The sequence below is a fragment of the Callorhinchus milii genome, unplaced genomic scaffold, assembly GCF_018977255.1.
Source record: "Callorhinchus milii isolate IMCB2004 unplaced genomic scaffold, IMCB_Cmil_1.0 Scaffold8, whole genome shotgun sequence".
Classification (NCBI taxonomy): domain Eukaryota; kingdom Metazoa; phylum Chordata; class Chondrichthyes; order Chimaeriformes; family Callorhinchidae; genus Callorhinchus; species Callorhinchus milii.
Genome location: NW_024704749.1, coordinates 7,993,550 through 8,020,371, shown reverse-complemented (window position 1 = coordinate 8,020,371; position 26,822 = coordinate 7,993,550). Strand labels below are relative to the sequence as shown.

Here is a 26,822-nt window from a genome sequence, read left to right as displayed (position 1 = left end):
GTGAGCGGAGCACTTAATAGCTCGGGTGTGGATGGGGAAGGGAGATTTTGCTCCAGACAAAAATAAACATTTCAATACATCAGAAATTGATTAATAAAGTCGCCCTGCCCATATCATTGACCTGAAGTGACCCCCCCCGCCCCCACCCAGTAACTTGGCCACTTGTTCCAACCCCACAGGAATCGTGGTGGGGGGGTGTGGGGGGGGGGGGGGGGGGGAGAAGAGGGGAGGGAGCTGCCAAGGCAGAAGCAACTTGTGAAGGAAGAATCCAGAGTAAGCAAGTGTGTGGAATGTGACACAGTTACTTTACCGTTTGAAAGAGGTTTGACATAAGGGGAGACAGTCAGTGTGTCAGTGAGTCGGGGGAGGGAGAGAGTTCAGCTTGGCTCTCGCTCAGTACTTCATTGTTAACATTTCCGGTGGGATTTGTAGACCCCATCATGTGTGTTCAACTGCAAACAAAACAAATTGAGAGACAATTAAGAAAAGGCAAAAGATCTCAGATGCCGGAAATCTGAAATACAATCAGAAGTGGCTGAGAACACTCAGTAGGTCAGGCAACATCTACGGAGAGAGAGGTGTGGGTTAAGTTTTCTGCCGAACGGTCATCGACCTGAAACGTTAACTCAATTTCCTCTCCTCTCCCCGTAGATGCTGCCTGACCTTCTGCTTTTATTAAAGATTCAATTGAAATGAATTGAAATCGGATTTTGAGAATGAACCCGTCTCCACCCACAGATCAGGTTTCAACACACTCGATTCATTGGTTTTATCCGTTTTTTTTTCCCCCTAAATGTTTTAAAATTGGGATTAGAAAAATGTCAGTGGTTTAGAATACACCGTCTCCAACACCAGGTTGTTTTCCAGCTCGAAGGAGAGAACAAATAGAGAGAGTGTCTGTGAAGTGAAGCATCTGTGTGGTGGGGGTGGGGAGGGAGGAAAGTCATTGATATTGCCCCCCCACCCTTGTCTCTACTCCTCAGTTCAATGTTGTAAAGGATTCGATCTCAATAATAACAATCCTTGCACTTGACAACACGTCTTATTGCGACGTTGAGACGTCTCAAAGCGCTTCACAGAATATACTGTAAAGCTTAGTGACTGTATTTTGTGGGTGAAACTACAAACAAGGCATATAAAAATACACGAGGTGGGGCTCAGATCGGAGACGGATCTGGAATGCTTTCAGCGAGTTGGTCTCTGAGAGGCTAAGAACAGGTGGAATCTCAGCCTCAGGAGAAGCCGGAGTTTACCTGAGCGACGCTCTTGGGTGGGACGATTGGTTTTGGAGACGGGAGAGGTTTGGCCGGAAAGCTGGGCTTTTCGGGTGAGATTTCTGCCCCCACCGCGTTGTCATAGGCACCTCCCAGGTCATAGTGTTTCTTCCGTAACTCCCCCAGCCTCAACCTCTCCAATTCCAGCTTGTTTTCCAGCTCCAAAACTTTCACCTGAGCAAAGAGAGAGAGAGAGAGAGAGTCTGTGAAGTGAAGTGTCTGTTGGAAGGGAGGGAAACTCATTGACATCGACCACCCCACGTGGAGGTGGTTTGAGTCAGCAGATATCACCTCACACCCCAGCGCTGCCCCACCCAGCACTGAGGGGGGGAGTGGGGGGCGAGGGGGGTTGGGGCAGTGATAGGTCAGGCCTCCCTCCTCCCAAGAAAATGACTCACCTGGGACTCAATCTCCTGCTTTTTAAGTTTAATCCGCGACATTCCTGAAAAGTCCATCGTATCTGAGAGGGCGTCAAGAACATAATGATCAGTACAAACCCACTCACCTGATGACGAAGGTAGAATTTAGTACAGACCGAACCCCCCCCTTCCCCCTCCCGTTACCAGGCGGAGGTTTGAGTCCATCAACATAGACCTCGCGGTATAATGGGGCAATTCAAAAATGTCCGCCGGTCAACTACTTCCGATCAGGGTTTCACGGTCAGCGTTGATGTAATTTCCTGCAATTCGCTCTATGTGCAGGAAGCACTCGCAGAAACGGGGAGGAGGCCATTCAGCCCCTCGAGCCTGTTCCACCATTCTATAAGATCATGGCTGATCTGTGCCTCAACGCCAACGACCCGCTTTTGCTCCATATTCCTTCATGCCCTGACCTAACCACCTCAGTCTTGAAGATGCGAATGGATCCAACATCCACAGGCTTTTGGGGGAAAAAAAAAGAGTTCCAGATTTCCACTACTCTTTGGGTGAAAAACTGCCTTGTGATTTCACTCCTAAATGGCCTAGCTCTAATTTTAAGATGATGCCCCACCCTGTTCTGGATTCCCCCAGCAAAGGAAGTAGATTTTCTGTATCTACCCTTTCCAATCCCTTTATTATTTTACATTCCCGGGGCACTTGAGTGTTATATTGGAGGGGGTGAGCGGATGTCGGGCTGCGAGGGGCTGCATTGGTGTAAACCCCGGTCCCTGTACCTCGGTCCTCTATCTGCTCCTGTCCTGACTTAGTGGAAGCCACGACCTTGGCTGCCATTTCGTTCACCTGCCTGGACGCCTGCTGTAGTCTGTTCAGGTTCCTGCTGCTGCGATCAGCCTTCACCTACAGCACAGACAGCAAGACATCATTGATAATAACAACACGAGATGGATGATGAATATCCTTATTAGGCCCCAGTACATCATAATCCTTGCATTTGATATATATTTGACATAATATACATTATCAGGTCGTTGAGACGTCTCAAAGCGCTTCACAGGATTTACCGTCAAGTGTAGTGACTGTGCATTTCGTGGGCGAAACATGGGAGTCTGGAGTGTGAGTGACGCAGGAATATTTGACTTGGGTGGGCGGTGGGGGATGTGGGGTGGGGGAAGCAGAGAGGAAAAAAAAAAGAGCCAAACCCATTCCTGAGCTCACCTGAAGTCCACATCCGTGTACACACACACTACATGCACACACTGCACACACACAACACGCACACACCACACACACACTACACGCACACTACACGCACACACCACACCACACCCACACTACACACCAGCCCGGCTCAGGTCAGGAAACTCGGCAGCTCGTGGTGTGCTGCGCTGCGCCGTGCCGGGGAGCGCCTGTTCCCACGAGGGATTTACGCGCCGTGCAGCGCACGCGTGTGCGCGCAGCCCGATACCGTCCGGGCTCTCTGACCGACCTTTGACGCGGCCACCAGCTGCGCGGTGCTGGCCGCCACCTCGTGAGAGCAGACAATCAGCTCCTCGTATTTCCCCGTCTTCAGAACCACCTTGTCCGCAGAATCCCTGCAGGCCGGGGCGGAGGGGAAATCAGTCGCCGAACAGTAACGCTAACCCATCTCCTACCTCCCCGTCTTCCCCTCAAACACCTCCCCGCCCTTCACAAGCAATCGCTGGCCTGCGCCAGCGTCTCCTTAAAATAAGCGCAGTGTCCCATGGCTTCTCTGGAGGCAGAAGATTATCAGCCAAGCTCCTCCGATGCCCTCCTCTGTCGTTGCCCCCCCACCCCACCCCACCCCGGGCTCAAAACGTCCCCGAGGAGTGGCTTAAGCATCCACGCTATCCTCTGCTCCCCCGGTGAGGCGGGAGTCACACTATCCAACGATCAGACACTCCCCCCCCCCCCCACCGCCCAGTACTCACACCAGCTGGGTCGCTCCCCACCCCACAGCCTTGGAGGCGGAGATCAGCCCCTCCGTCCAGCGGGAGTTTTTGGCGTAGAATTCCTTGGTGGTGGCGGCTCCCTGTGGGGACAGGAGACAGAACACATAGAGGGGGGGGGGGAGAGAGAGAGAGAGAGAGAGAGAGAGAGCGCGTCAGGGATAATCCCACTGACCGCCAGCCTGGACTGGCCCGGTCCAACCACAGCCTGCGGCCAGCCTCACACTGCGGTCCCAAGACCACCTCCTGATTACCAGGAGAGACGTTTGTCACAAATGGTTTGGCCCATTTCTCCTCCGCCCTCCACCCTCCGCCCTCCGCGCCCCCCTTTGCTGTTGAAACTAGCCCATTAATAACAACGATAACAATCCTTGCATTTGCTGTCGTGCCTTCACAGGATGCGCTGCACAGTGTCTTGCGTAAGTGAAACACGGCAGCCAATTGCCCACAGCAACGAGTGTCCCACAAACAGCCGTGGAGCGAGTGAGCGCTTTTATTTGGGGGACCGTTGGCCAGGACACTGTGAGGGGGAGCGAGAGCGAGAGAGGAGAGAGAGAGAAACCTTCCTTCTCTTTTCTTGAGCGTCCACCTGAACAGGCACAGACCTCGGTTTAACGTCTCATCCGTTAAATGCAACACACTTCCCCGCGCCCCCACCCCACTCCACCCGCCACTCCTGCCCCTCCCCCAGTGCTGCATTGAAACATCACCTCAGACTATGTGGTTCCAAGTCCTAGACCTGGTGGGGGTTGGGGGGGGGGGGGGTGTTGAACCCACAACCTTCTGACTCGGGAGGCAATAGCGCTACCACTACGCACACATCACGTAACGGGCTCACTCACCCGCCCGCTCTCCACGATCTCCTTCTGTAAGCTCGTCGAGGACACCACCAGCTGCCTGATGGCCTGAATCACAAGCACAAAAACAAAAGGGGAAGGTTTCGTTGACTCGGTGCCGACCGAGAGCTAAGCCACCAACCCGGCTTTACAGCGGCCGTAGATCGCTCGCTGATCACCGGTCTCGCCAAACCATCTCACTCACCTTCATCAGGTCTGTGCAGCAGTTCAGGATTCTGTGAAAGAAACAATTGAGGCATGGATTAAAGAGGGGTAACAGGAGGCGGTTCGGGAGACTGTGCCCCCCCTCCCCTCCTCCCCCTGCCCCCTCCCCCAGAGGATATCCATCAGGCTCTTGCGTGGCTCCTGTTAACATCTCGAGTCAAAGTCCCCCACCGGAGGGAGAGCAGTTTAGCAATGACAGGATGCACACACTCAGCACCGAAATTACTACAGGAATCCTTTCACAGGCAAAGCTCCCACACACTGACCTCTCGTTAACTTCCAGTTTAATTCCAGAGCTTCCCAGCCTGGCCTGGCTCATCATCTCCTACAATAGAGACAAGAAAAGGGAGAGAGAAGGGGAGGGAGAGAAAGTGAGAGAGAAAGGGAGAGTGTGAGAAAGAGAAAATGAAAGAAATTCTATATTAGTGACTCGGCCAAGTCTCTCTGTGAATGAAATTCCGTGTATTTGTTGTCAGGTGTAGTGACTGTTTTCGTTGTCAGGTGTAGTGACTGTTTTCATAGATCTATAGAATTCTACAGCACAGGAGGAGGCCATTCGGCCCCTCGTGCCTTAAAGAGCTATTCGACTAGTCCCACTATCGAATCTGCTTCCACCAGCCTTTCAGGCAGTGAATTCTAGACCGTAACCACAACACCTCTGACAATTACCCTCCCTTTCCCCCGGGACGGGCGAGCGAGGGAGCGAGGGGGGAAACGGTACCTCGATCCTCCTGACGGCGGCGTCAATGGCTGCGGACGTTGCTGCCATCTCAGTGTCCACCATATCCCCCAGCTCCCCCTGCCCCACCTCCAGGCTCCGTGGCCTCAGCTCCTGGGGAGGGAAGCCCCAGTGTGAGTGAGCGAGAGAGAGCGAGTGCGAGAGTGCGAGTGCGAGCGCTAACAGGAGAGCACGAGCCTGAGGGTGACACAGAGAGAGAGAGAGAGAGAGAGAGAGCGCTGTTGCCCCCCCACCCCCACACCCCGGTTACCTGGCCAAGCTGGAGGATGGTGTGTAAGGCCCCTCTGACCGGGCCGAGGTCGGCCTGGCTGACCAACTGTTCATCCTTCAGGTGACCGAGAAACCGCAGGGTCTCAGCTCCGCACTCCCGGCAGCCGTCTGTCAGCTCTCCACGCAACAGGAACAGGCGCACGTTACCACTCTGTCACTTTACTACAAGTCAGGCAGGCATTAAGCGCTCTGGGAGGGTCCCCCTGTGAGCGGGGAGGCCTCATCGCGCCGTCGAGGCGTCGCAAAGCGCTTCACAGATTGGGACTGTAAAGTGGAGTGACTGCGTGTTTTTGAGGGCGAAACGTCAAAACGCTCATTCCCTTTTTGCACAGGCGCAATGGGACAGTGCAGTGTGAGAGAGTGAGCAAGCGTGGGAGAGCGAGAGAGAGAGAGAGTGAGCGAGCGGGAGAGTGAGTGAGCAAGTGTGAGAGAGTGAGTGAGCGTGAAAAAGTGGGTGAGCGTGAGAGAGTGAGTGAGCGTGAGAGAGTGAGTGAGTGTGAGAGTGAGGGAGTGAGCGTGAGAGAGCGAGCGTGAGAGTGAGTGAGTGAGTGAGCGTGAGAGAGTGAGTGAGTGAGTGAGTGAGTGAGTGAGTGAGTGAGTGAGAGAGTGAGTGAGCAAGCGTGAGAGAGTGAGTGAGCGTGAGAGAGTGAGTGAGTGTGAGAGTGAGGGAGTGAGCGTGAGAGAGCGAGCGTGAGAGAGTGAGTGAGTGTGAGAGTGAGTGAGTGAGTGAGCGTGAGAGAGAGAGTGAGTGAGTGAGTGAGAGAGTGAGTGAGCAAGCGTGAGAGAGTGAGTGAGCGTGAGAGAGTGAGTGAGTGTGAGAGTGAGGGAGTGAGCGTGAGAGAGCGAGCGTGAGAGAGTGAGTGAGCGTGAGAGTGAGTGAGTGAGCGTGAGAGTGAGTGAGTGAGAGAGTGAGTGAGCAAGCGTGAGAGAGTGAGTGAGCGTGAGAGAGAGTGAGCGAGCGTGGGAGGGCGAGCGTGAGAGAGCGAGCGTAGGAGAGAGTGAGTTCACTTATTACTGGGGATGAGGTTGCATTGCGTCGGGTGCGGGAGGACGGTGTGTGAGGTTCAGCGTTACTCACTGTCGGCCGGGTCGGTGGGGGCCAGGTGGGCAGTGGCGCTGCCATTGACGATGGTGTCGGCCGTCAGGTGGGCAAAGCGTGCCAGTGCCTGCACCAGCTTGCCCGCGTCTGTGTGTGGGCACAGGGAGCAGCGTTACACACACAGCATTACGTACACACACACACACACCCCCCACCCTTAGTCTGTCACACTCACACACATACGCACACACACACACACACAAACACACTCACTCACACACACACACACCGACTCACACTCATCCGTGACACACTCACTCACAATAACACCCAGACACATTCACCCCCCGCCACCCCGACACACTCAATTACACAGCCCCCAGACACACACACGCACACACACCCGAGACACTCACTCACACACTTACTCACACCCTCCTGACACGCTCAATCACACCCCCCCCCCCCCACCCCAATGCACTCGTTCATACTCACACCCCTCCATCTGACACCCTGACTCACCTGCCCTGTTGCTCAGGTACTGGCTGAGTCCCTCGTGCGTTGAGGCCACGGAATCCAATGCCGCCTCGGCTCGGCTGATCAGGTAATCTGTAACACAGGAAAACCGCTCCGTATAAACCCCCCCAGTCACCAGAGCCCCTCCGCCTTGCCCCCTCCCTCCTTCACTCGCTTCATTCAAGGCCAGCCTCAAGACCCTCCTCTTTACCCGCGCCTCTAGACACCCTCCTACCCCCCACCCTCCCTGCCCTCCTGGTCCCAACCCCCAGCTCGGGTGCAATCCTTGACTGTCCAGCGCCTTAAGTGTGAGCGAGTGTGTGTGTGTGTCTCAGTGGGTGGAGTGGGGGGGGGGGGGTGGTGGTGGTGGGTCTTTGGGTCAATCCTAGCTCTGATCTGGGCAGGACGCCCCACCACCCAGCCCCCTTCCCTCCCCCACTTCTGGCTGCGCTGCTGGGAGCCTGTGTGAGCAGCAGCCCCACCCCCCCACACAGTTACTCACCGGGGGAGCTGGTGCAGCGGACATGCAGGGGATCGGAGAGCGTGGCCAAGGCATCCTGTACGATGGCCTGAGCCTCTCGGGCGCTGCCACACACCAGCTCCCACTGCTCGGCCGTCAGCCTCTGCTCCCGGCGCCGCTGGCTCTCTCCCTGCAAACCAACCGGGGCACACGGGGCTCAGAGCAACAACCGGCCAACACCGCACCACGAGGCCAACATTCGCCGCCACGCACCGCCACGCACCGCCGCACACACCGCCAGCCCGCCCGCCCGCCCGCCCGCCGGGCACTCACCAGCTCCCGCCACGATCGGGCTTTGCCAGAAAGTAAGCTCACGTTTTTAGCCCAAAGTCAACCTAATTCTACCCCCCAAAATTCTTAACAACAACGATCCTTGCATTTGACGCAGCGCCTTATCGCGTCCGAAAGCGCTTCGCGGGATACACGTTGAAGCGTAGTGACTGTGTGTTTTGTGGCGAAGGTTTGGTAAAGAAGGACGGTGAGAGGCTGACCTCCTCGGCCAGTTTTCCCCGGAGCTCGGCCACTTCCCGGCAGTTCTGCTCCTGCTCCCGCCGCAGTGACGTGTCCTGTTCCTCCAACCGCTCGCTCAGCCTCTGCACCTCAGCCTCGCTATCCCTCGCAGCTTGCTGCGCGCGCTCTCTCGCCGTCGCCAGCTCCTTCAGCCGGGACTGCAGCTCGGTGCTTGTCTGTAACCCAACATGGACACCCCATCACACCCCTTATACACCATCGCCCCAAATCCCCCACACGCTCACACACTCTCCCCCTCCCTCTCCAGCTCCCCCCGGCCAGGACTGCAGCTCAGTGCCTGTCTGTAGTCCAGCCCAGACCCGACACCCACCCTCACATCCTCCCCCACGCTGACACGCTCTTCCTCTTCAACCCCCCTTCCCCCCACCCCACCTGCCCCCACCCCACGCTATGGTACCTGCTGGGAGCTGTGTAACGAGCCTTGGATCCCAGCCAGCTCCCCCCGGCTCTCTGCCAGCTCTCTCGTCAGCTTCTCCATCACCGCATTCCCCTCCTCCAGCTGTCAGACACACAGAGAGAGAGAGAGAGAGAGAGAGAGACACAGAGACAGAGAGTGTGTGTGAGAGTGAGGGACAGAGCGAGACACAGTGTGTGTGAGAGAGAGAGAGGGAGAGAGACTGTGAGAGAGAAGGATTGAGGTAGAGAGCGAGAGAGCAAGACACACCGACATAAGAGAGAGGGACCGACAGAGAGAGCAAGGCAGAGAGAGACACACACGCACACACACACAGTCAAAGAGTCAGAGACAGAGAGCGAAAGACACAGAGTGAGACAGAGAGAGCAAGACACAGAGAGAGCGACAGAGAGAGAAATACAGAGAGAGAGAAAGACACAGAGAGAGAGAGAAAGACAGAGAGAGAGAGAGAGAGAGAGAGATCACTGTCACACACGCAAACTTTAAGCTACACAATGCCCAAGTGCTCGGTGTCATGAGGACCCTGACCCAACCAGGTGGCGTCGTGTGACACACAACCTCAGCGAATTGAACCACAGGGGCTGTAATTGACTGAGAGCAGGTTCACGACCGTCAAGAGAATCACCAAATCACCCCAACAGGTTGCGGAGAGAGTGGGGAGGGGGTGGGGGAGGGTGATATGCAGGGTGTTCACAAAGTCCCGTTACCCACCCCGCGGTGTGTTTTTTTTCTTTCCAGTTGCAGAGTCGAGTGTAACAATGTCTGATACCAGTGACTTCCACCTCATCCATCCATCCATCCATCCATCCATTCATCTCCATCCATCTTAGCAGAGAAGATGTCGCACCAAACGTGGTGATGGATCAATATTATTTAGATTGTTATTATTTTGAAGGAATTATTATTACAACAACTTGCACTTATATAGCGCCCTCCGCTCAGGGTAGCGTCTCAGAGCACTTAACGGCAGAGGAGCCTGACTCCGAGCCAGGGGTGGGGGTTTGGGGGAGAGGTGGCCGTAAGCATGGGCGAAGAGGAAGGTCTTCAGGTGGGCCTTGAAAAAGGGGAGGGGGAGGGCAAGGCGGAGCGATTGAGGGAAAGCGTTCCAGAGTTTCGGGGAGTAGAGGCTGAAAGCGCGACCTCCGATGGTGGGGCGGAGGGTGCGAGGGACGAGCAGGAGGCCTGTGCCAGTCGAGTGGAGGCGCCGGGTGGTGGATTGGGGAGCGAGGAGGCTGGAGAGGGAGGGAGGGGCCAGGGAGTGAAGGGATTTGAACACGAGAGGGAGGATCTTGAAGCCGTTCGGTGATGGGGAGCCAGTGGATTATTATTATTAAGTGCTCTGAGTCGTTACCATGTGTGAGCACCACTATACAAATGCAAGTTGCTGTTATTATTATCGGACGCGGGAGTGGTTTGGGATCAGGAGGAATGTCGTGAATACGGAGCACAGGGTTTGGGAAGACTTTAGCCCCAGTGCCGGGGTGGTGGGGGGCACACGGCAGCCCTCAGCCCTGCTCGTGGCCCCTCTTACCCTGGTCTCGGCCTCGCTCCTCATCTGCTCCAGGACTTGCTGCAGCTCCTGTTTACTGTGTGACGTTTCCTCCTGACTCTGCTGTAAGACTGTCAGCTGCCGGCTGGCGTCAGCGCTCTGCGGATCACACACACACACGCGGTCACACACACACGCAGTCAATAATAATCTGTATTTGATACAGCGCCTCACTCCTCGAGACGTCTCAAAGCAAATTTACTGCTCAGCTACTTATCCATTTCCCTTCTAAGTGAAACTATTGCTGCGGAATCAGCGGCCGTAAGTGGTGGTAAATCCACAACCTCCCCCACCTACCCCAACCCCCCCACCCCCTCCCCACCACCCGGAGCCAGAGCCGGTTGCTGAGCACAGTGACTCGTGCGATTCTAAGCAAAGGAAAACAGTCAGACCGAGCCCGGGATCTCAGACATGGTGGAAAAAACGTTCCCGAAACTTCCCCAAATTCCCACTGTGGGGGTTTATTGGGCTTTACCTTGCGGAGCAGCTCGGCGTGCGTTTTGACCAGCTCGCTGTGCTTCTCTTTCAGTTTGTTGTATCGTTGCTCGTTCGCCTGAACTTTCTCTGCCAACAGTGAAAGCGTTTGTGCCGTTAGAGAGTACGGTTATCGTATCAGGGTGTCTCGTCCTCGTGACCAGCCGGGTGTCTGACACACAGACACACACGGAAACCCGTCACCGTGACCAGCCGGGTGTCTGACACACAGACACACACGGAAACCCGTCACCGTGACCAGCCGGGTGTCTGACACACACACACGGAAACTTGTCACCGTGATCAGCCGGGTGTCTGACACACACACACGGAAACCTGTCACCGTGATCAGCCGGATATGTGACACACACGGAAACCCGCCACCGTGCCGAGGGAGTCTGGGAGGCTGGGCTGTCAGTTGCGGGGGGCGGGAGGAGTGTTGCGGGTTGTGGGGGGTGGTGGGGGAGGGGGGTAGGTGAGGCCAGTGAGACTCACTCTCGGCCTCCACCAGGGACAGCTGTGCTCGCTCCGAGTGGCTCCTCTCTCCCCGCAGCTTCTCCAGCTCCACACGAAGCTCCTCGTTGTCCACCAGAGCCTTCTGTTTGAGCTTCCGCGTCTCCTCCAGCTCCGTCTCCAGTGTGTTAATCTGTGCTTTCAGCTGCGTGATATACCTCTGGGCCTGGGGGCACAGACACACAACAGCTCAGCTCGACTCAGCACAAACACAGCATAGCCCAGCCCAGCCCTGCCCAGCATAGCCCAGCCCTGCCCAGCATAGCCCAGCCCTGCCCAGCATAGCCCAGCCCAGCCCAGCATAGCCCAGCCCTGCCCAGCATAGCCCAGCCCTGCCCAGCATAGCCCAGCCCTGCCCAGCATAGCCCAGCCCTGCCCAGCATAGCCCAGCCCTGCCCAGCATAGCCCAGCCCTGCCCAGCATAGCCCAGCATAGCCCAGCCCTGCCCTGCCCAGCATAGTCCAGCCCAGTCCAGCATAGCCCAGCCCAGCCCTGCCCAGCATAGTCCAGCCCAGCCCAGCATAGCCCAGCCCTGCCCAGCCCAGCATAGCCCAGCATAGCTCAGCCCAGCCCTGCCCAGCATAGTCCAGCCCAGCCCAGCATAGCCCAGCCCTGCCCAGCCCAGCATAGCCCAGCATAGCCCAGCCTAGCCCTGCTCGGTATGTCTGACACCCGTTGCTGTGATTAATAGTCTCCAAACCAGCCTGAGAGTTCCGCGGGTGGGGGTCGGGGTGGTGGGTGAGTGGGGTGGTGGGGAAATTGGAGAAGAGGACCCCAGAGTGTGCGCTGTGCAACTGATTCACAACAACAACAACTTGGACCAGGAACACGAAGGTTGATAGAAAGGACCGGAATCTATCCAGGATCTCATTCATCCCTGATGTTACTGTCAAGTCCCCGTCCAGTCTCACCTCAGACCTCACCGCCTCCAGCTCCGCTCGCAACTGCTCCACTTCCTGTTTCAGCTTCTCGATCTGCAGGTCACTGTCGGAGATCACACACACAGGGAACCGTGTGAGAATAGTGTAAATCTCCGCCCCCCCCCCCCACTCATACACACACACACAGACACACAAGTGCACACAAACAAGCACAGGCGTATACCCATAAGCACATACGAGTACAGACAGTCGCACATGAGCACAGACATGCACACACGCCTGCACCTTCAGCCCCAGAGATGAGGGACTCGCCCACAGACCCATAATAATAATAATAATCCTTGCATTTGATATAACGCTTTTCACTTCGGGAGGACGTCCCAAAGCGCTTCACAGAACACACTGTACAGTGAATTGACTGTATATTTGTGGGCGAACGCGGCAGCCGATTGCGCACAGCAATGTCCCACAAACAGTCGTAGATTAAAAAGGACCAATTTATTATTGTTTTTGTTTTTTTGTGGGATTATTATTAGGCTCTGTGTGGAGTAAGGAAACTTGCCCAAGGTTTCGCCCTCTGCCTGGGATTGAACTCAGGTCTCTCGCTTGCAAAGCGAGTGCTCTAACCACTGAGCTACAGGACTCCACGTACTCCATGTACACAGACACTTATAAAAATACTTTATAGCCGCTCACCGGTCGTCTTTGACAAATCCGTTGTTGGTCGGGGGCCCAAAGGTGGCGTCAAAGATGTCAAGATCCACCAGGGTCTGTGAGGGGAGGCACACAGTGTCAGAGACAGAGACATAGACACAGCTCAGACACACAGTGTCAGAGACAGAGACATAGACACAGCTCAGACACACAGTGTCAGAGTCAGAGACATAGACACAGCTCAGACACACAGTGTCAGAGACAGAGACATAGACACAGCTCAGACACACAGTGTCAGAGACAGAGACACAGACACAGCTCAGACACAGTGTCAGAGACAGAGACATAGACACAGCTCAGACACACAGTGTCAGAGACAGAGACACAGACACAGCTCAGACACACAGTGTCAGAGACAGAGACATAGACACAGCTCAGACACACAGTGTCAGAGACAGAGACACAGACACAGCTCAGACACACAGTGTCAGAGACAGAGACACAGACACAGCTCAGACACACAGTGTCAGAGACAGAGACACAGGGCTCCGCACTACTGAACTGAGCCGCACCACAGCCGCACACAACAAACCTTCCACTGGATACGGCGCCTTCTCACGCCGGACGGACATCTCAGAGGATCTCGCTGTGAAGTGTAGTGACTGCGCATTTTACAGGTGTAACATGGTATCCGGTTTTGTGCACAGCGACGGACATCTTTGCAAGGGGATTGATGGCCGGGGGGGTTGGTGGGGGGGGGGAGGGTGAGAGGGAGAGAGACAGTCTTCCATTCTCTTGTCCCAACAGCACCGGGATCTTTAACAGCCGATCACCACCAACAAGTGAGGGAATCCGCTAACCGGGGCCGGTAGAGCTGCGGCTCGTTGACTTGACTTTTTGACCAACTGCAACTAGTGATTACTCAGGAGTGGACAGTCCCCTCCCCCGGCCCTCCCCCCACCCCCACCCGAACACCCCAAACCAACGCCGGTCGGTGTTTTTCCCGGCAGTTTCCCGGCGGGAACGCTGGCTCTGACCTGGGCCTCGGAGGCGGTGCTGGGCTGCTCCTCGGGCTCTTCGGCCGGGGCCTCCTCGTCGGGAATGATGACCACGGGCTTGACGTGCTCGGCCAGCGCTGAGGCCCGCAGGAAGTTGGGGGGTTCCTGCCGGGAAAACAGGAGACGGGGTGACACCGGGCACGCACAACGACAACAGCGTCACTCAGGCAGGACCAGAGCCTCAGAGCAACACACAGTGACTGACGGGGACAGAGGGAGAGCGAGCGCGGGGGGGAGGAGGAGGGCGGGGGAAGGAGGAGGAGGGCGGGGGGGAGGGGGGGGTCTCTAATGCAGCACATTTTGAGATTCTAAAGGGAGTAGACAGTGTAGATCTTTATCTGAGGATGAAATTCAAGCCCAATCTGCAGGAAACACCACTGCAGCGAGTGAGCGAGCAGTGAAGGTATCGGAACAGGCTTCCCCCGGGGAGACGGCGGAAGCAGAAAGCGCCGATTCTTCCAAAAGCAAACGAGATTGATTTCTCTCAGGAAATAATATCTCCGGACACGGTTTGGGACACGACGTGCGCAGGCGACTGCCGGGGGGAGGGGGGGGTGGAAGGTCGACCTGGATGGACCTTGGGTCTCCTTTGGTCTCGCACATTCTTATGTTGGCATTCACCCACCGCCTTTTAACACTGGGAGCACGTCGCAGAGCGCTTCACATTAGCGTGGAGGGGCGGGGAGGGGGGATGAGGGGGGTAATGGAGGGGGTAAAACCCCACCTCGGGCAGCTTTGGGATCTGGATCAACCGCTTGAAGTAGAGCAGGTCCCGCGATCGGCTGAAGAAGGTCTTGAGGCTGTAACAAAACCACAGCGATTAATGACCCCCTCGGTGGCAGTGGGAGGGGGGTGGGGGAGGAGGAAGCCCCTTCAATAATAAGCCCCGTGCTCTCCCTCCCAACATTCAGACTCCCTCCCCAAGATGTGTTTCTTTGACCGCCTTTTACTCCATCTCTCCTACCCCGCGCGTCCCCCTGCCCAACCCCCCCCCCCCCCCCCCAGCCCCCACCCACGGCCCCAGCCCCACCACCCCTCCCTCCTCTCCACGTTCACAGTCCTTGGGGCCCTCAGTACCTGCGAAATTCTTCATAAAAACGATCACGGTGGCCTTGTAATGTGTCGGCTGGTAAACCTGGGGGGGGGGGGGGGGGAAGAGAGAGAGAGGGAGAGAGAGAGAGAAAAATCTCTAAATAAATAAAAATAAAGATCTCCCGCCTCCCTGTCCCGGCCGACAATCCACCTCAGATAAAACCGAGCCTCATTAAACCAGGCGTTACCAAAGCTGTTTGGTTAACGACGTGTTTGCTGTTGATGTGTAACGTGTAAATTAGTGAGGGCGATCCCCACTGGCGTCAACCCTCGTTAGTGCCTGCACATCGGGTTGGGTAATGAGCGTTGCGTCCGTGCTGGTGCTCGATCTCCCCACACACACACACACACACACACACTCCCCCACCCCCCCACACTGTCGCTGTCTCCTCTAACCCTAGTCCTTGCTCTCTCTCCCTCGTTCGCCTTCATCGTATCCATGCCGGTGCTCGCCCCCCCCCACACTGGAGCTACTCTAAACCCCGTGATCAGGCGCTATAGCAAGTGCAAAGATTTTTATTATTATTATTATTATTAATGATCTCTCTTCCCTCCCCCATTTGTGTCCGTGCTCGCTCCGCCCCACACCCCCCACACACTGGAGCTCTCTCCTTTAATCTCGGACGTGACCGAGGCCGGGTCAGCTGCCTGATGGGTTCTCAACGCTTTCTTTTTGTGCCGGAAAGTGACGGAGTTTGTGCCGTCATGGTAACGCGCTCCGCTGGGATCTCTAACCGGAGCAGGGCAACCACGAGCAAGAACAAGAGCTAGAAATAGACAGAGAGAGAGAGAGGGGGGGGGGGGGGGGGGGGGGGGGGAGAGGGACAAACACAATGAAAGCGTGAGATAGACAGAGAGAGATAGGGAAAGAGAGAGAGAGAGAGAGAGACAGAGATAAGGAGAGAAAGACAGCGAGAGTTCAAGCCGGAGAGAGACGAGAAGAAACCTCCTCCAATAGCCCCTCATCGTCACCTCAGAATATCTCAGGGACTCAGTGGCTGTCGATTGCAGTGATTATTCTGAAGACCGACACATCAGCCGTTGTGCACACTGACGTGAGGTCACTGGTGACTGCGGGTGTCCCAGCCGCCCCCCCCCCCACCCCCTCCCCAGCCCCCACCCACCCACTCCCCAGCCGCCCTCACCCCCTCCCCAGCTCCCCCCACCCCCTCCCCAGCTCCCCCCACCCTTCCCCAGCCCCCCCACCCCCTCCCCAGCCTCTCCCCACACCCTCCCCTGCTCCCCCCATCCTTCCCCAGCCCTCCCACCCCCTCCCCAGCTCCCCCCACCCTTCCCCAGCCCCCCACCCCCTCCCCAGCCTCTCCCCACACCCTCCCCTGCTCCCCCATCCTTCCCCAGCCCCCCAACCCCTCCCCAGCCCCCCCCCACCCCTCCCCAGCCCCCCCAACCCTCCCCAGCCTCCCCCCACCCCCTCCCCAGCTCCCCCACCCTTCCCCAGCCCCCCCCCCACCCCCTCCTCAGCCAAGATCACTGTTTAACCACATCACAATCTCCCCTCTGCACTGCGCCGGGCGTCAGCCTGGACTGTGGTCTTCACAGGTTACATAAGAACAGGAGGACGCTCCCTTGAGCCTGTTCCGCCATTCAATTAGACCGTGGCTGATCTGGACCTCAGATGGGGGGTGGGGGGGGGGGGGGCCGTGGCTGCCGCATTACTTACAGGAGTGGAGCTTGAAGAGCAGGGTGACGGTGTAGTGGTACAGGTGGCTGCAGTCCTGGATGACCTGGATGAGCGGTGCCAGGCGACACTGACCCGAGGGTGTCTGAGACACCGCGTAGGAGGTATCCAGAGAGCGAAACACTGTGGGCGAGAGAGAGAGAGAACGTAACACTGTGGGCAAGAGAGAGAGAGCGGGCATGAGAGAGAGAGAGAGCGGGCAACACTGTGGGCGAGAGAGAGAGCGAGCGTAACACTGCGGGCGAGAGAGAGAGAGCGAGCGTAACACCACGGGCGAGAGAGAGAGAGAGAGCGAGCGCGCAACACTGCGGGCGAGAGAGAGAGCGAGAGAGAGAGAGCGTAACACTGTGGACAAGAAAGAAAGAGAGCCAAACACTGCGGGTGAGAGAGAGAGAGAGAGAGAGAGAGGGTAACACTGCAGGTGAGAGAGAGCGACAGCGTAACACTCTGTCACACCGAGAGGATCAACAACCCTCCTCCCACACACACGCACACCCACACACGCACACCTGTCCTGCGTATTTCACCGTTTCCAGGCGTGAAAATACACTGAAATTATATAATTCTAATGTATTTTCGATCGGAGCGAGCGGCAAAAACTGGAACATTCCGGAAATAGGCTCTCCCCGGCGACGCTAACGAGAGCGAGGTTTAAAAATGAACACAGGCTCCCTCCCCGGGGGCGACGGTGAGTGCCGGCCACGACACCGGGGACTCACCAGCTTCAGCCACTTTGAGCTCACGATCCATGTAGTCGAACATCTCCACTGTCAGCTGGAAACTAACACAGGAAAAGGCAGTGAGTGACACAGCACTGACATGTACATGTACCCCCCACCACCACACACACGCACGCACACGCACACACACACGCGCACAAACGTGCAGAGACACGTGCACACCCATCTGCAGACGCATGCTGAAACACACACACACGCAAATGGAGAGAGAGACACACACGCACGCGCCTCTCGGGCAGGCTGTGCTCAGACAGGTGGGTGAGTGGACAGTGAGGGTTAGTGAGGGGGGGGGTCTGGGTCAGTTCTGGCCATCTTACCTCCAGAACGACCTCAAAGCGCTGGAGAGGAAGAGAAAGCGGAGGGTTCGGGCCGTCAAAGCCGGTGAGTGACGATGAGACACTTACACGGTTTTCAGGACCGACTCACACACAGACACACAGACAGACACACGCACACACACACACAGATACACGCACAGACACACAAAGACACACACAAACATAGACACACACACACAGACGCACACACACACACGCACAGCAGAGTCACCGCTGGGCTCCTATAGTGAGCAACGCACACCTTGTTTCCAGGTCACTTTTCTGAGTGTGAATCCCAGTGTGCAGCCCCTCCCCCACTAAGCCCCGCCCCATTATGCCCCACCCCACAAAGCCCCACCCGCATTATGCCCCACCCTGCCAAGCCCCTCCCTCATTATGCCCCTCCCCACCAAGCCCCTCCCCCACCGAGCCCCACCCCCCACACCCTGCCCTCCCCACACCCCGCCCCCACTCACACATTATTCACGTCCGTTCCCGAGGCCTTATTCAGCTCCTCGTCCGTTACCTCCAGGCTGGTCGGGAATTCTGGATGCTGGGAGAAAAACAGCGGGAAAAGAAGGACGACGTCTTCATTCGGGAATCTGAGCTCGTGTGGACTGGCGGGGCCCGACATTCCAGCCCGGAGGGTGTGGGGGGGGAAGAGAGACGACAGCGGGGGAGGAGCAAGAGCAGCAGTCGGGAAGGCTCTGCGAGGGAATGAGTGGACCGCCCCACACACACCCCTCTGCCCCCCCCCCCCCCGTCACACCACCCCACACACACCCCTCTGCCCCCCCCCGCCACACCACCCCACACACACCCCTCTGCCCCCCCCCGCCACTCCACCCCACAGACACCCCTCTGCCCCCCCCCCCGCCACTCCACCCACACACAGCCCTCTGCCCCCCTCCCCGCCCCTCCACCCCCCTCCCCACCCCTCCACCCCACACACAGCCCTCTGCCCCCCTCCCCGCCCCTCCACCCCCCTCCCCACCCCGCCGCCACTCCACCCCGCACACACCCCTCCGCCCCCCCTCCCGCCACTCCACCCCACACACACTCCTCTGCCCCCCCCGCCCTTCCACCCCACACACACCCCTCTGCCCCCCCCCCGCCACTCCACCCCACACACACCCCCCTCCCAGCCCACCCCCACTCCCGCACCTTTCTGTGAAAGTCCATCTTGGTGTTGAGGAGCTGGACATAGGCGCTGGCCAACTGTCCGTACCGATCGTGCATGTGACCCTGTAATAACACACGACACAACTCAACAGGTGGAGCGTCCCCTTTTAAGACCCGCTCTCCACATCACCTCCGCCACATTCCCTTTGGAAATCCTGGGCCCGAACTGTAACACGCCCCAACCACCCACCCGCACCCCCACATCCCACATGGCCTCTCTCCTCACCCACAGGTTCCCCATCTCCCGGATGTTGCTCTTGTGCCTCGTACAGTCTTGCAGGACCTGAAAAAAAGCGAGAGGTTTCCTGTCGTCAAATTACAACCAATGACATACATGTCCGCAGGGCCGGTCCAGCGCCCCCGGGACTTCAGGAGGACGGTCAATGGGTTTGCACCCGAGTTGTGGGTGGGGGTGGGGGAGGGGGGGGTTGGCATCCAGAGGAGTGGAGGGCGAGGAGGGTGGGGGTAGAAGAGTGACCGAAAGCGCGGTCGAAGAGTAGGCGAGCCTCGGAGATGAGGGAGGAAGGAAGGGGGTGAGGCGCGGGGAGTGTGGGATGGAGTTCCAAAGGGTGCGGGGCAGAGAGACTGAAGGCCTGACCTCCAATGGTGGAGAGCAGGGGTGTGGGGGGGGGGGGGCAACACGGGGTGGGGGGGGGCGTTACCCCGGGGATAACCGGCCGAGCGTCGCTTCTGAGCGACGTGAAGCCAATTTCCCCCTCGAGAGTCGGACTGTCGACCCTCCGACAGGCGGCGTGAGCCGGGGTCGGAGCGGGGCTTGTGTTTTACCGGCCCGGTGACGGGGTGTTTGCCGTCGGCACTCACGTTGGGGTGACCGTCCCGCAGCAGCTTGTGGAGAACGTGGCAGAACTTCCAGCTCATGATGGAGCTGCTGGACAGAGGCAGCCCGATGGCGTAGGACCAGAAGGTGAAGGCACCTTTCTCGTGGTGAGTCCCCAGGATGATTCCTTCAGCCTCGTCAAGGAGCCTCGCGGCGGGGGGAGTAAACCCCACCCCACCCTTTGACCATCTGATTTCATCCTCTCAGGCTCCCCACACAATCTCTCTCTCTCTCTCTCACGCACGCACGCACGCACGCACTCTGATCAGACACACACTAACTCTCGTCCTGCACACACTCTCTTCACACACGCGCGCACACACTCTCACACACTCATTCTCTCTCTCCCGGCACTCCCATTCAATCTCTCGCTCTCTCGCTTCCTCTCACACGGTCACTCCCTCACGCTCATTCTCTCTCTTGACGCGCCCATTCAATCTCTCTCTCTCTCTCTCCCCCACGCTCTCTCTCTCCCCCGCGCTCACTCTCTCCCCCCCGCGCTCACTCTCTCCCCCCCGCGCTCACTCTCTCCCCCCCGCGCTCACTCTCTCCCCCGCGCTCACTCTCTCCCCCCACGCTCTCTCTCTCCCCCACGCTCTCTCTCTCCCCCAACGCTCTCTCTCTCTCCCCCCACGCTCTCTCTCTCCCGCGCTCTCTCTCCCCGCGCTCTCTCTCCCCCCCACGCTCTCTCTCCCCCACGCTCTCTCTCTCCCCCACGCTCTCTCTCCCCCCCACGCTCTCTCTCTCCCCCACGCTCTCTCTCCCCCCCGCGCTCTCTCTCCCCCCGCGCTCTCTCTCCCCCCCACGCTCACTCTCTCACACATTCTGTAGTCAATCCTTATCACAAAGGTCACCAGACGTCACGAGCAGTTCAATGTCACACCCATAATCCCTGAACGCACACGCACGCACACACCACGAAACCGAACACAAAACACCAGAGGGAGGAGGGTTGGCTGTTGAAGGATACTGCGGGCGTGTTTTTCCTTCACAGGTACCTCCTGCCCATTTATAGCTTTGCTGATGCTGGCAGCCTGTGCGGGTGTGAGAGAGAAAGTGAGAGTAAGTGTGTGATCGAGAGTGACAGAACGAAAGTGTGTGTGTGTGTGTGTGTGTGAGAGTCAAACTGAGAGCGAGCGAGCGAGCGAGCGAGAGCATAAGAGGAAAGCTCAAAGTGAAACAAGGACACCTTTGCTCACACCTAGGAAGAAAAATCTGTGCGATGTGCTAATCATTATAAACTGAAAATTGCTGTTAAACCGGTCTGGCCCTCCCCCAGCGAAAAGATGAATGGAATCGGGAGGGCCAAAATTCCACCGAGTCTCAGCCTTGAACGCGTTCAGGTTTCAGGTGCAGCCGAACAGAGGCAATTAATCCCAGAGCCGGTTTGAAGGACTTCACACAATAACTATAAAATAATCATCATCATCATCATCATTAATTGATGCAATCATTTGACACGGCGCCTTTATCTTGTTGTTGTTGTTGTTTCATGGCGGGAGGACCTCTCAAAACGCTCACAGGATTTACCGCAAATTGGAGGGACCGCGTGTTTGTGAGTGAACGCGGTTTTGCTTTGCTTTGCATCGTTCACACCTCTTTAACCCATCCTCCCTTGTCCTCTACCCCATTTTCTCCTTTGTCTTCCTTGCTCTGCCTTTCCCCCCACCCCTCTCCGTTCGCCCTTGAAACCCTCTCCCTCCCAACATGCCCCAGTTCTGACGAGGGGCCGTGGACCCGAAACCTTGACTCACTTTCCTTTCTCCATAGATGCTGCCTGACCTGCTGAGCGAGTGTTCCCAGCGACTTCTGTTTTTGTTTCAGATTTCCTGCATCTGTAGTATTTTGCGTTTTGCAGCCGATAATTAGTCGCTGTGTCCACACACATTCACACAGACGTACACAAACAGATATACACCCACAAATACACATGCACGTGGACACAAACAGAGGCACAGAGATATGTGTACACACACAGACGCACACACACATACACACAGATGCATAAGGACAAGGGACCTGGACCCTGATGGACAATGAGTCATTGTGACTTTCCCACCAGCTGGCATTCCTCTGTAACCCACTCACACTGTGCCCATCGCAGGCGAGGGGCATCGTGCCAGATCTCCATAGCAGCAGTCTGTCTGCCTGCCCCCCCCCCACCACCCACAACAACCCCCCCCCCCCCCCCCACGTTGGCGGTGGTTTCCCCTGAGCCCCCAGTAAAGGGCAGACGGGAGTGAGTGGCTCTGATAATGGTGGGGAGAGACTGATCCCCGGGGTTTGTGCTGAGGGCAGACACGGCAGTGGCAGCTCTCACTTTCCTCTCAATCAGTAGCCCGGAACAACGAGCCACATCCGTACAAAGTCCTGTTTGTGGTGGATGTGGGATTGAATCACAGAGCGCACACACACAGCACCGCTCTCACTCACTCACTCACACACACACACTACATTACAGAGACACACACAGCACCGCTCTCACTCACTCACACACACACACACATTACAGAGACACACACAGCACCGCACTCACTCACACACACACACTACATTACAGAGACACACACAGCACCGCTCTCACTCACTCACACACTACATTACAGAGACACACACAGCACCGCTCTCACTCACACACACACACTACATTACAGAGACGCACACAGCACCGCTCTCACTCACACACACATTACAGACACACACACAGCACCGCTCTCACTCACACACACACACACTACATTACAGAGACACACACATACAGCACCGCTCTCACTCACACACACACACACACTACATTACAGAGCGCACACACACAGCACCGCTCTCACTCACTCACTCACTCACTCACTCACTCACACACACACACACACACGCGCTGCACAGGGTTGGGAGCATTTTGTGAGAAGTGGCTGGAGGTTATTTTAACTTTGGTTCTGAATATAGTCGTTACTGAGCGGGTAACCCGAGACGCTGACATTCCCAGGCCGTCCGTTTGTCCCTAAATTGTCGACCGGCCTCACAGCTCGGTCGCAGGTTTGCCTTTCGCACGGGTTTGGTCATACTTCTCCCGAGCTGCCAACCCCGGGGGTGAGGGGTGGGGAGGGCAGGGGAACGGGACAAGGGAGACACACACAAACCAGTTCGGCCTCACGATCAACCTTCACTGTCGCCTGCCTTTGGGTCATTAATTCCAATTCTCAACGGCATGAGAAAAGGCCCCCAAAATGCAACATTTATCATTATTATTATTCATTATTATGACGAAGAAGGGAACGCCGCGTGTTCCAGCCGAGAGCGACTCGGTGCGGGTGTCAAAGCCACAGGCTGACCGACGACAGTCCCACCCGCCCCTCCCCAGGGCCAAGACCTCGCACCCACCATCCTCGGCCACACAAACATGTCGGCAAGGCTCTGTAGCTTCATTCACTTCCTTGTGCGTGTGCGTGTGCGTGTGTGTGTGTGTCTGCATTCCTCTCGGCACCCGGTTACACCTCTTCGCCAGCCACCGTCTCCTCATTAGCTCGGGAATGTGAGGAGGTCAGGGCGAGGAGGACTGGGACATAATAGTAATGATCCTTGCATTTGATTCAGTGCCTTATCACGTCGTCGAGACGTCTCAAAGCGCTTCACAGGGTGCACTGTAAAGTGGAGTGACCGTGTATTTTCGTGGGTGAAATGCGGCAGCCGATTGCGTACAGCAGCGTCCCACAAACGGCAGTGGGGGGGCGGGGGGGATGATGATGGTGTTGGGTGGGGGGAGAAAGAGAGACATGCAGTGAACATGGAGAGGAGAGACTGCACGATAAACAGACCACAAACACCCAGAAGAATGGTGGGTGGGTGGGTGGGGGGGGGGGGGGGGGGTGGGAACGTGTGTCACACACCCCCTCGCTGCTAAACACAGACCAGGGCCACAGCGCTGGTTCACTATCTGTGGGTTAACGCACTGGAGGGCATCAGGGAGATAGAGAGGGGTGGGGGGGGCGGAGGGGGGGGGGGGGGGGGGGGGGCGGAGGGGGGGTGGGGGGGGGCGGAGGGGGTGGGGGCGGCGGAGAGAGAGTGCGACTTGAGAGGCAATTCTCAGGTCAACCCACGAACAGGAGTGAAACTCTTTGTTGTTTATTTAGGGTCAAGGTGTTGAACGTGGAGCTGCGGTGCGGAGGGGAGTGGGGAGGGGGGGGATAGTCTTGTGGGGGGTGGGAACTGCTTGGAAAATTAGGAACATAGGAACATCGGAATTAGGAGCAGGAGAAGGCCATTCAGCCCCTGGAGTCTGCCCCGTCATTCAATAAGGTCGGGGCTGGTGGTTTGAATTTGATGAATTCTGGAATTCTCCAGAACATCACTGTAAATCTAGAGTCGGGTGGAATTTCTTCCCCCGTCTCACACCCGCACAGACACGCACACCCACACGCGAACACACACAGATACACACGCAAGGACACGCACAAATGTAAATCCAGGGCAGGTGGAATCTCTTGCCGCCGTGCGCGCACGTACACATAACGCGCGCGCGCACGCACGCACACAACACACCAGACACGACACACGCAGACGCAGCGCACAACACACGCAGACGCAGCACACAACACACGCAGACGCAGCACACGCAGACGCAGCACACAACACACGCAGACACAACACACGCAGACGCAGCACACATCACACGCAGACACAACACACGCAGACACAACACACGCAGACACAACACACAACACACACAGACACAACACACGCAGGCACAGCACACAACACACGCAGACACAGCACACGCAGACACAGCACACAACACACGCAGACACAGCACACAACACACGCAGACACAGCACACAACACACGCACACCTCCTATACATAAGATAACGAACAAGTTTTGACAAAAAACAAGACCGTGGCTGTGAAAGGCCGTGAGGAGAGCAAAGCACTGTTTACTGTAGACCTGTTCTCGGTGCGTGTGCGTGTGCGTGTGCGTGTGGGCGCTCTTCCTGCCCTGATGTGGCTCAGGAATTGGCTTGACATTGGGTCGGGGAGACCTGGAGTACATCTCTCAGCCTTTGATTCTCGTTTAAGGGTAACACACCAAAGACTTCTCAAAAGCCGCTTATCTTTCCCCACCTACACCGCCCCCCCCCCCCCCCCCCCCCCCCCCCACCCCCACACGCACACACACACACACACACAAGGACAGTGTGGCCGGCCGGATGATCTTTGCCCCCTCCCCCACTCGATACACACACCTAATATCAACAGAGCAGGAATTTGATGCCACGTTACAACAACAACAACAACAACAACAACAACTTGGGCTTCATAGAATCTTTCGCGTCCCGAGGACGTCCCAAAGACTGAGAAAATTCCTTCTTTTTCTTGCGGATCACTGGATGGATTTCCCTGTAGGTGGGGTGGCGGGGGCGGGGCGGGGGTGGGGGGTCTTTTCCGTCCATTGGGGTGGGGAGAGGGAGGGAGGGAGGAGTGTGGGGGGGGGGGGGGGTTAGCATTTAAACCAGTCTCGCAATCCCATCGCCACCTCGGTCTCATCTTGAACCATTTTTTTTAAAAAAAGCAAAGGAAGAAACACCTTCAATCGGAAAAATACATCAACAAATAAAAGCAGCTCAGCCTTCCCAGTCAGTCCAACACTGCGGATATAAATATTTTGTTCAAAAAAAAAGGACAAGGCTGCAATTGCAATTTATTTTCCCATTAAAAAAAAGATATTTTTGGGGGGGGATGGGTGGGGGGGGGGGGGGTGGAAGTTTTTTTTTTGGGGTGGGGGGGACACCCAAGAGGTAAAGGTATTTTTGTGTGGGGGGAGGAGGTAATGGTATTTTCTTTGGAAGGGGGGGAATGGTTTTTTTTTGGTTGGGAGGGGGGGGGGAAGGTTTTTTTTTGGAGGGGGGGGGTAGGTTTTTTTTGGGGGTGTGGGGGGGGGGGGGGGTTGCTGTCTTACCTGCTGTCTGTCAAACTGCTCTCTCTCTGCTTCCAGGCTGTGTCCAGAGCGTCTGTTGAGCACCTTTGCTGGTACCTGTCTGATGGTGTTCATGGCTGATTTAAAGGGTTAGTGTCTGTGTCTGTGTGTGAGTGAGTGTCTGTGTCTGTGTGTGAGTGAGTGAGTGAGTGAGTGAGTGTGTGAGTGAGTGTCTGTGTCTGTGTGTGAGTGAGTGAGTGAGTGAGTGTCTGTGTGTGTGAGTGAGTGAGTGTGTGAGTGAGTGTCTGTGTGTGTGAGTGAGTGTGTGAGTGAGTGAGTGTGTGTGTGTGTGAGTGAGTGTGTGTGTGAGTGAGTGTGTGAGTGAGTGAGTGTGTGTGTGAGTGAGTGTGTGTGTGAGTGAGTGAGTGTCTGTGTGTGTGAGTGAGTGAGTGTGTGAGTGAGTGAGTGTCTGTGTGAGTGAGTGTCTGAGTGTGTGAGTGAGTGTCTGTGTGTGTGAGTGAGTGAGAGAGGGAGAGAGATGAGATGAGAGAGAGAGAGAGTGGTTCCCTGAGGAAGGGGACTGTGCAGATCCACACCAGAGCTCCACTCTCCCTTTTCCCTTCTCTCTCCTTCCACACCAGTGACTGTCTCTCCGACTCAGCAGCGCTCCCCCAATGCTGCTGTTTGCATCACAGGAAAGGGTAGGAAGTAGGAAATAGGAGAGAGAGAGAGAGAGAAAATGGGAGAGAGAGAGAGAGAGGTAGTCAAACCCACAGAGAGCCACACAAGAGGATCAGAGCAGTCCCTGTGTTCCTCTCTGTGCATTGGTTTACTTGGCCAAGGATTTCACCACAGCAAAAACATCACATTACATTTGTAGATTTATCTCTCTCTCTCTCTCTATATATATATATATGTATATTTATTCATTTAGGTCAATTGGAGACTGGAGCTCAGAGCTGAGAGTCAGTGAGGATCAGAGGGTCAATGGTCAACCGCAGTGAAGACGGGAGCGCCGATGCCTGCACTTCGATACGCTGCCCCGATCCCGTCGTCGAGACGTCTCACAGCCCTTTTCGGGGGCGTGTGTCGTCTTTGATCCTCACCACCACTCCGCTTCCAAGTCTCTTAATTCCCCGGCACTTTCCCTACCTCTCCCGCCTGCCTACACACCCCACCCGCCACCCCGATCGCCAGCCACCGTCG

The 26,822-nt window shown here is 56.7% G+C and overlaps 1 protein-coding gene across 1 annotated transcript; it reads right to left on the bottom strand.

Moving 5' to 3' along the window:
* Positions 1-214: 214 nt before the first annotated feature.
* hip1rb (huntingtin interacting protein 1 related b) lies at positions 215-25,818 on the bottom strand. The gene is made up of 32 exons (XM_042337488.1): positions 25,659-25,818; positions 20,680-20,743; positions 19,694-19,836; positions 19,098-19,154; positions 18,854-18,934; positions 18,166-18,242; positions 17,352-17,413; positions 16,615-16,755; positions 14,919-14,976; positions 14,566-14,641; positions 13,821-13,946; positions 12,826-12,899; positions 12,160-12,232; positions 11,231-11,414; positions 10,737-10,825; positions 10,244-10,360; positions 8,695-8,796; positions 8,258-8,452; positions 7,749-7,896; positions 7,253-7,339; positions 6,770-6,877; positions 5,672-5,808; positions 5,404-5,514; positions 4,949-5,007; positions 4,663-4,693; positions 4,464-4,526; positions 3,604-3,704; positions 3,141-3,246; positions 2,428-2,551; positions 1,673-1,734; positions 1,254-1,448; positions 215-452 (listed from the first exon to the last, which is right to left on the bottom strand). Exons 1-32 carry the CDS (start codon positions 25,749-25,751, stop codon positions 408-410), a joined length of 3,189 nt encoding a protein of 1,062 aa, XP_042193422.1. The 5' UTR covers positions 25,752-25,818; the 3' UTR covers positions 215-407.
* Between the last annotated feature and the right edge of the window lie 1,004 nt (positions 25,819-26,822).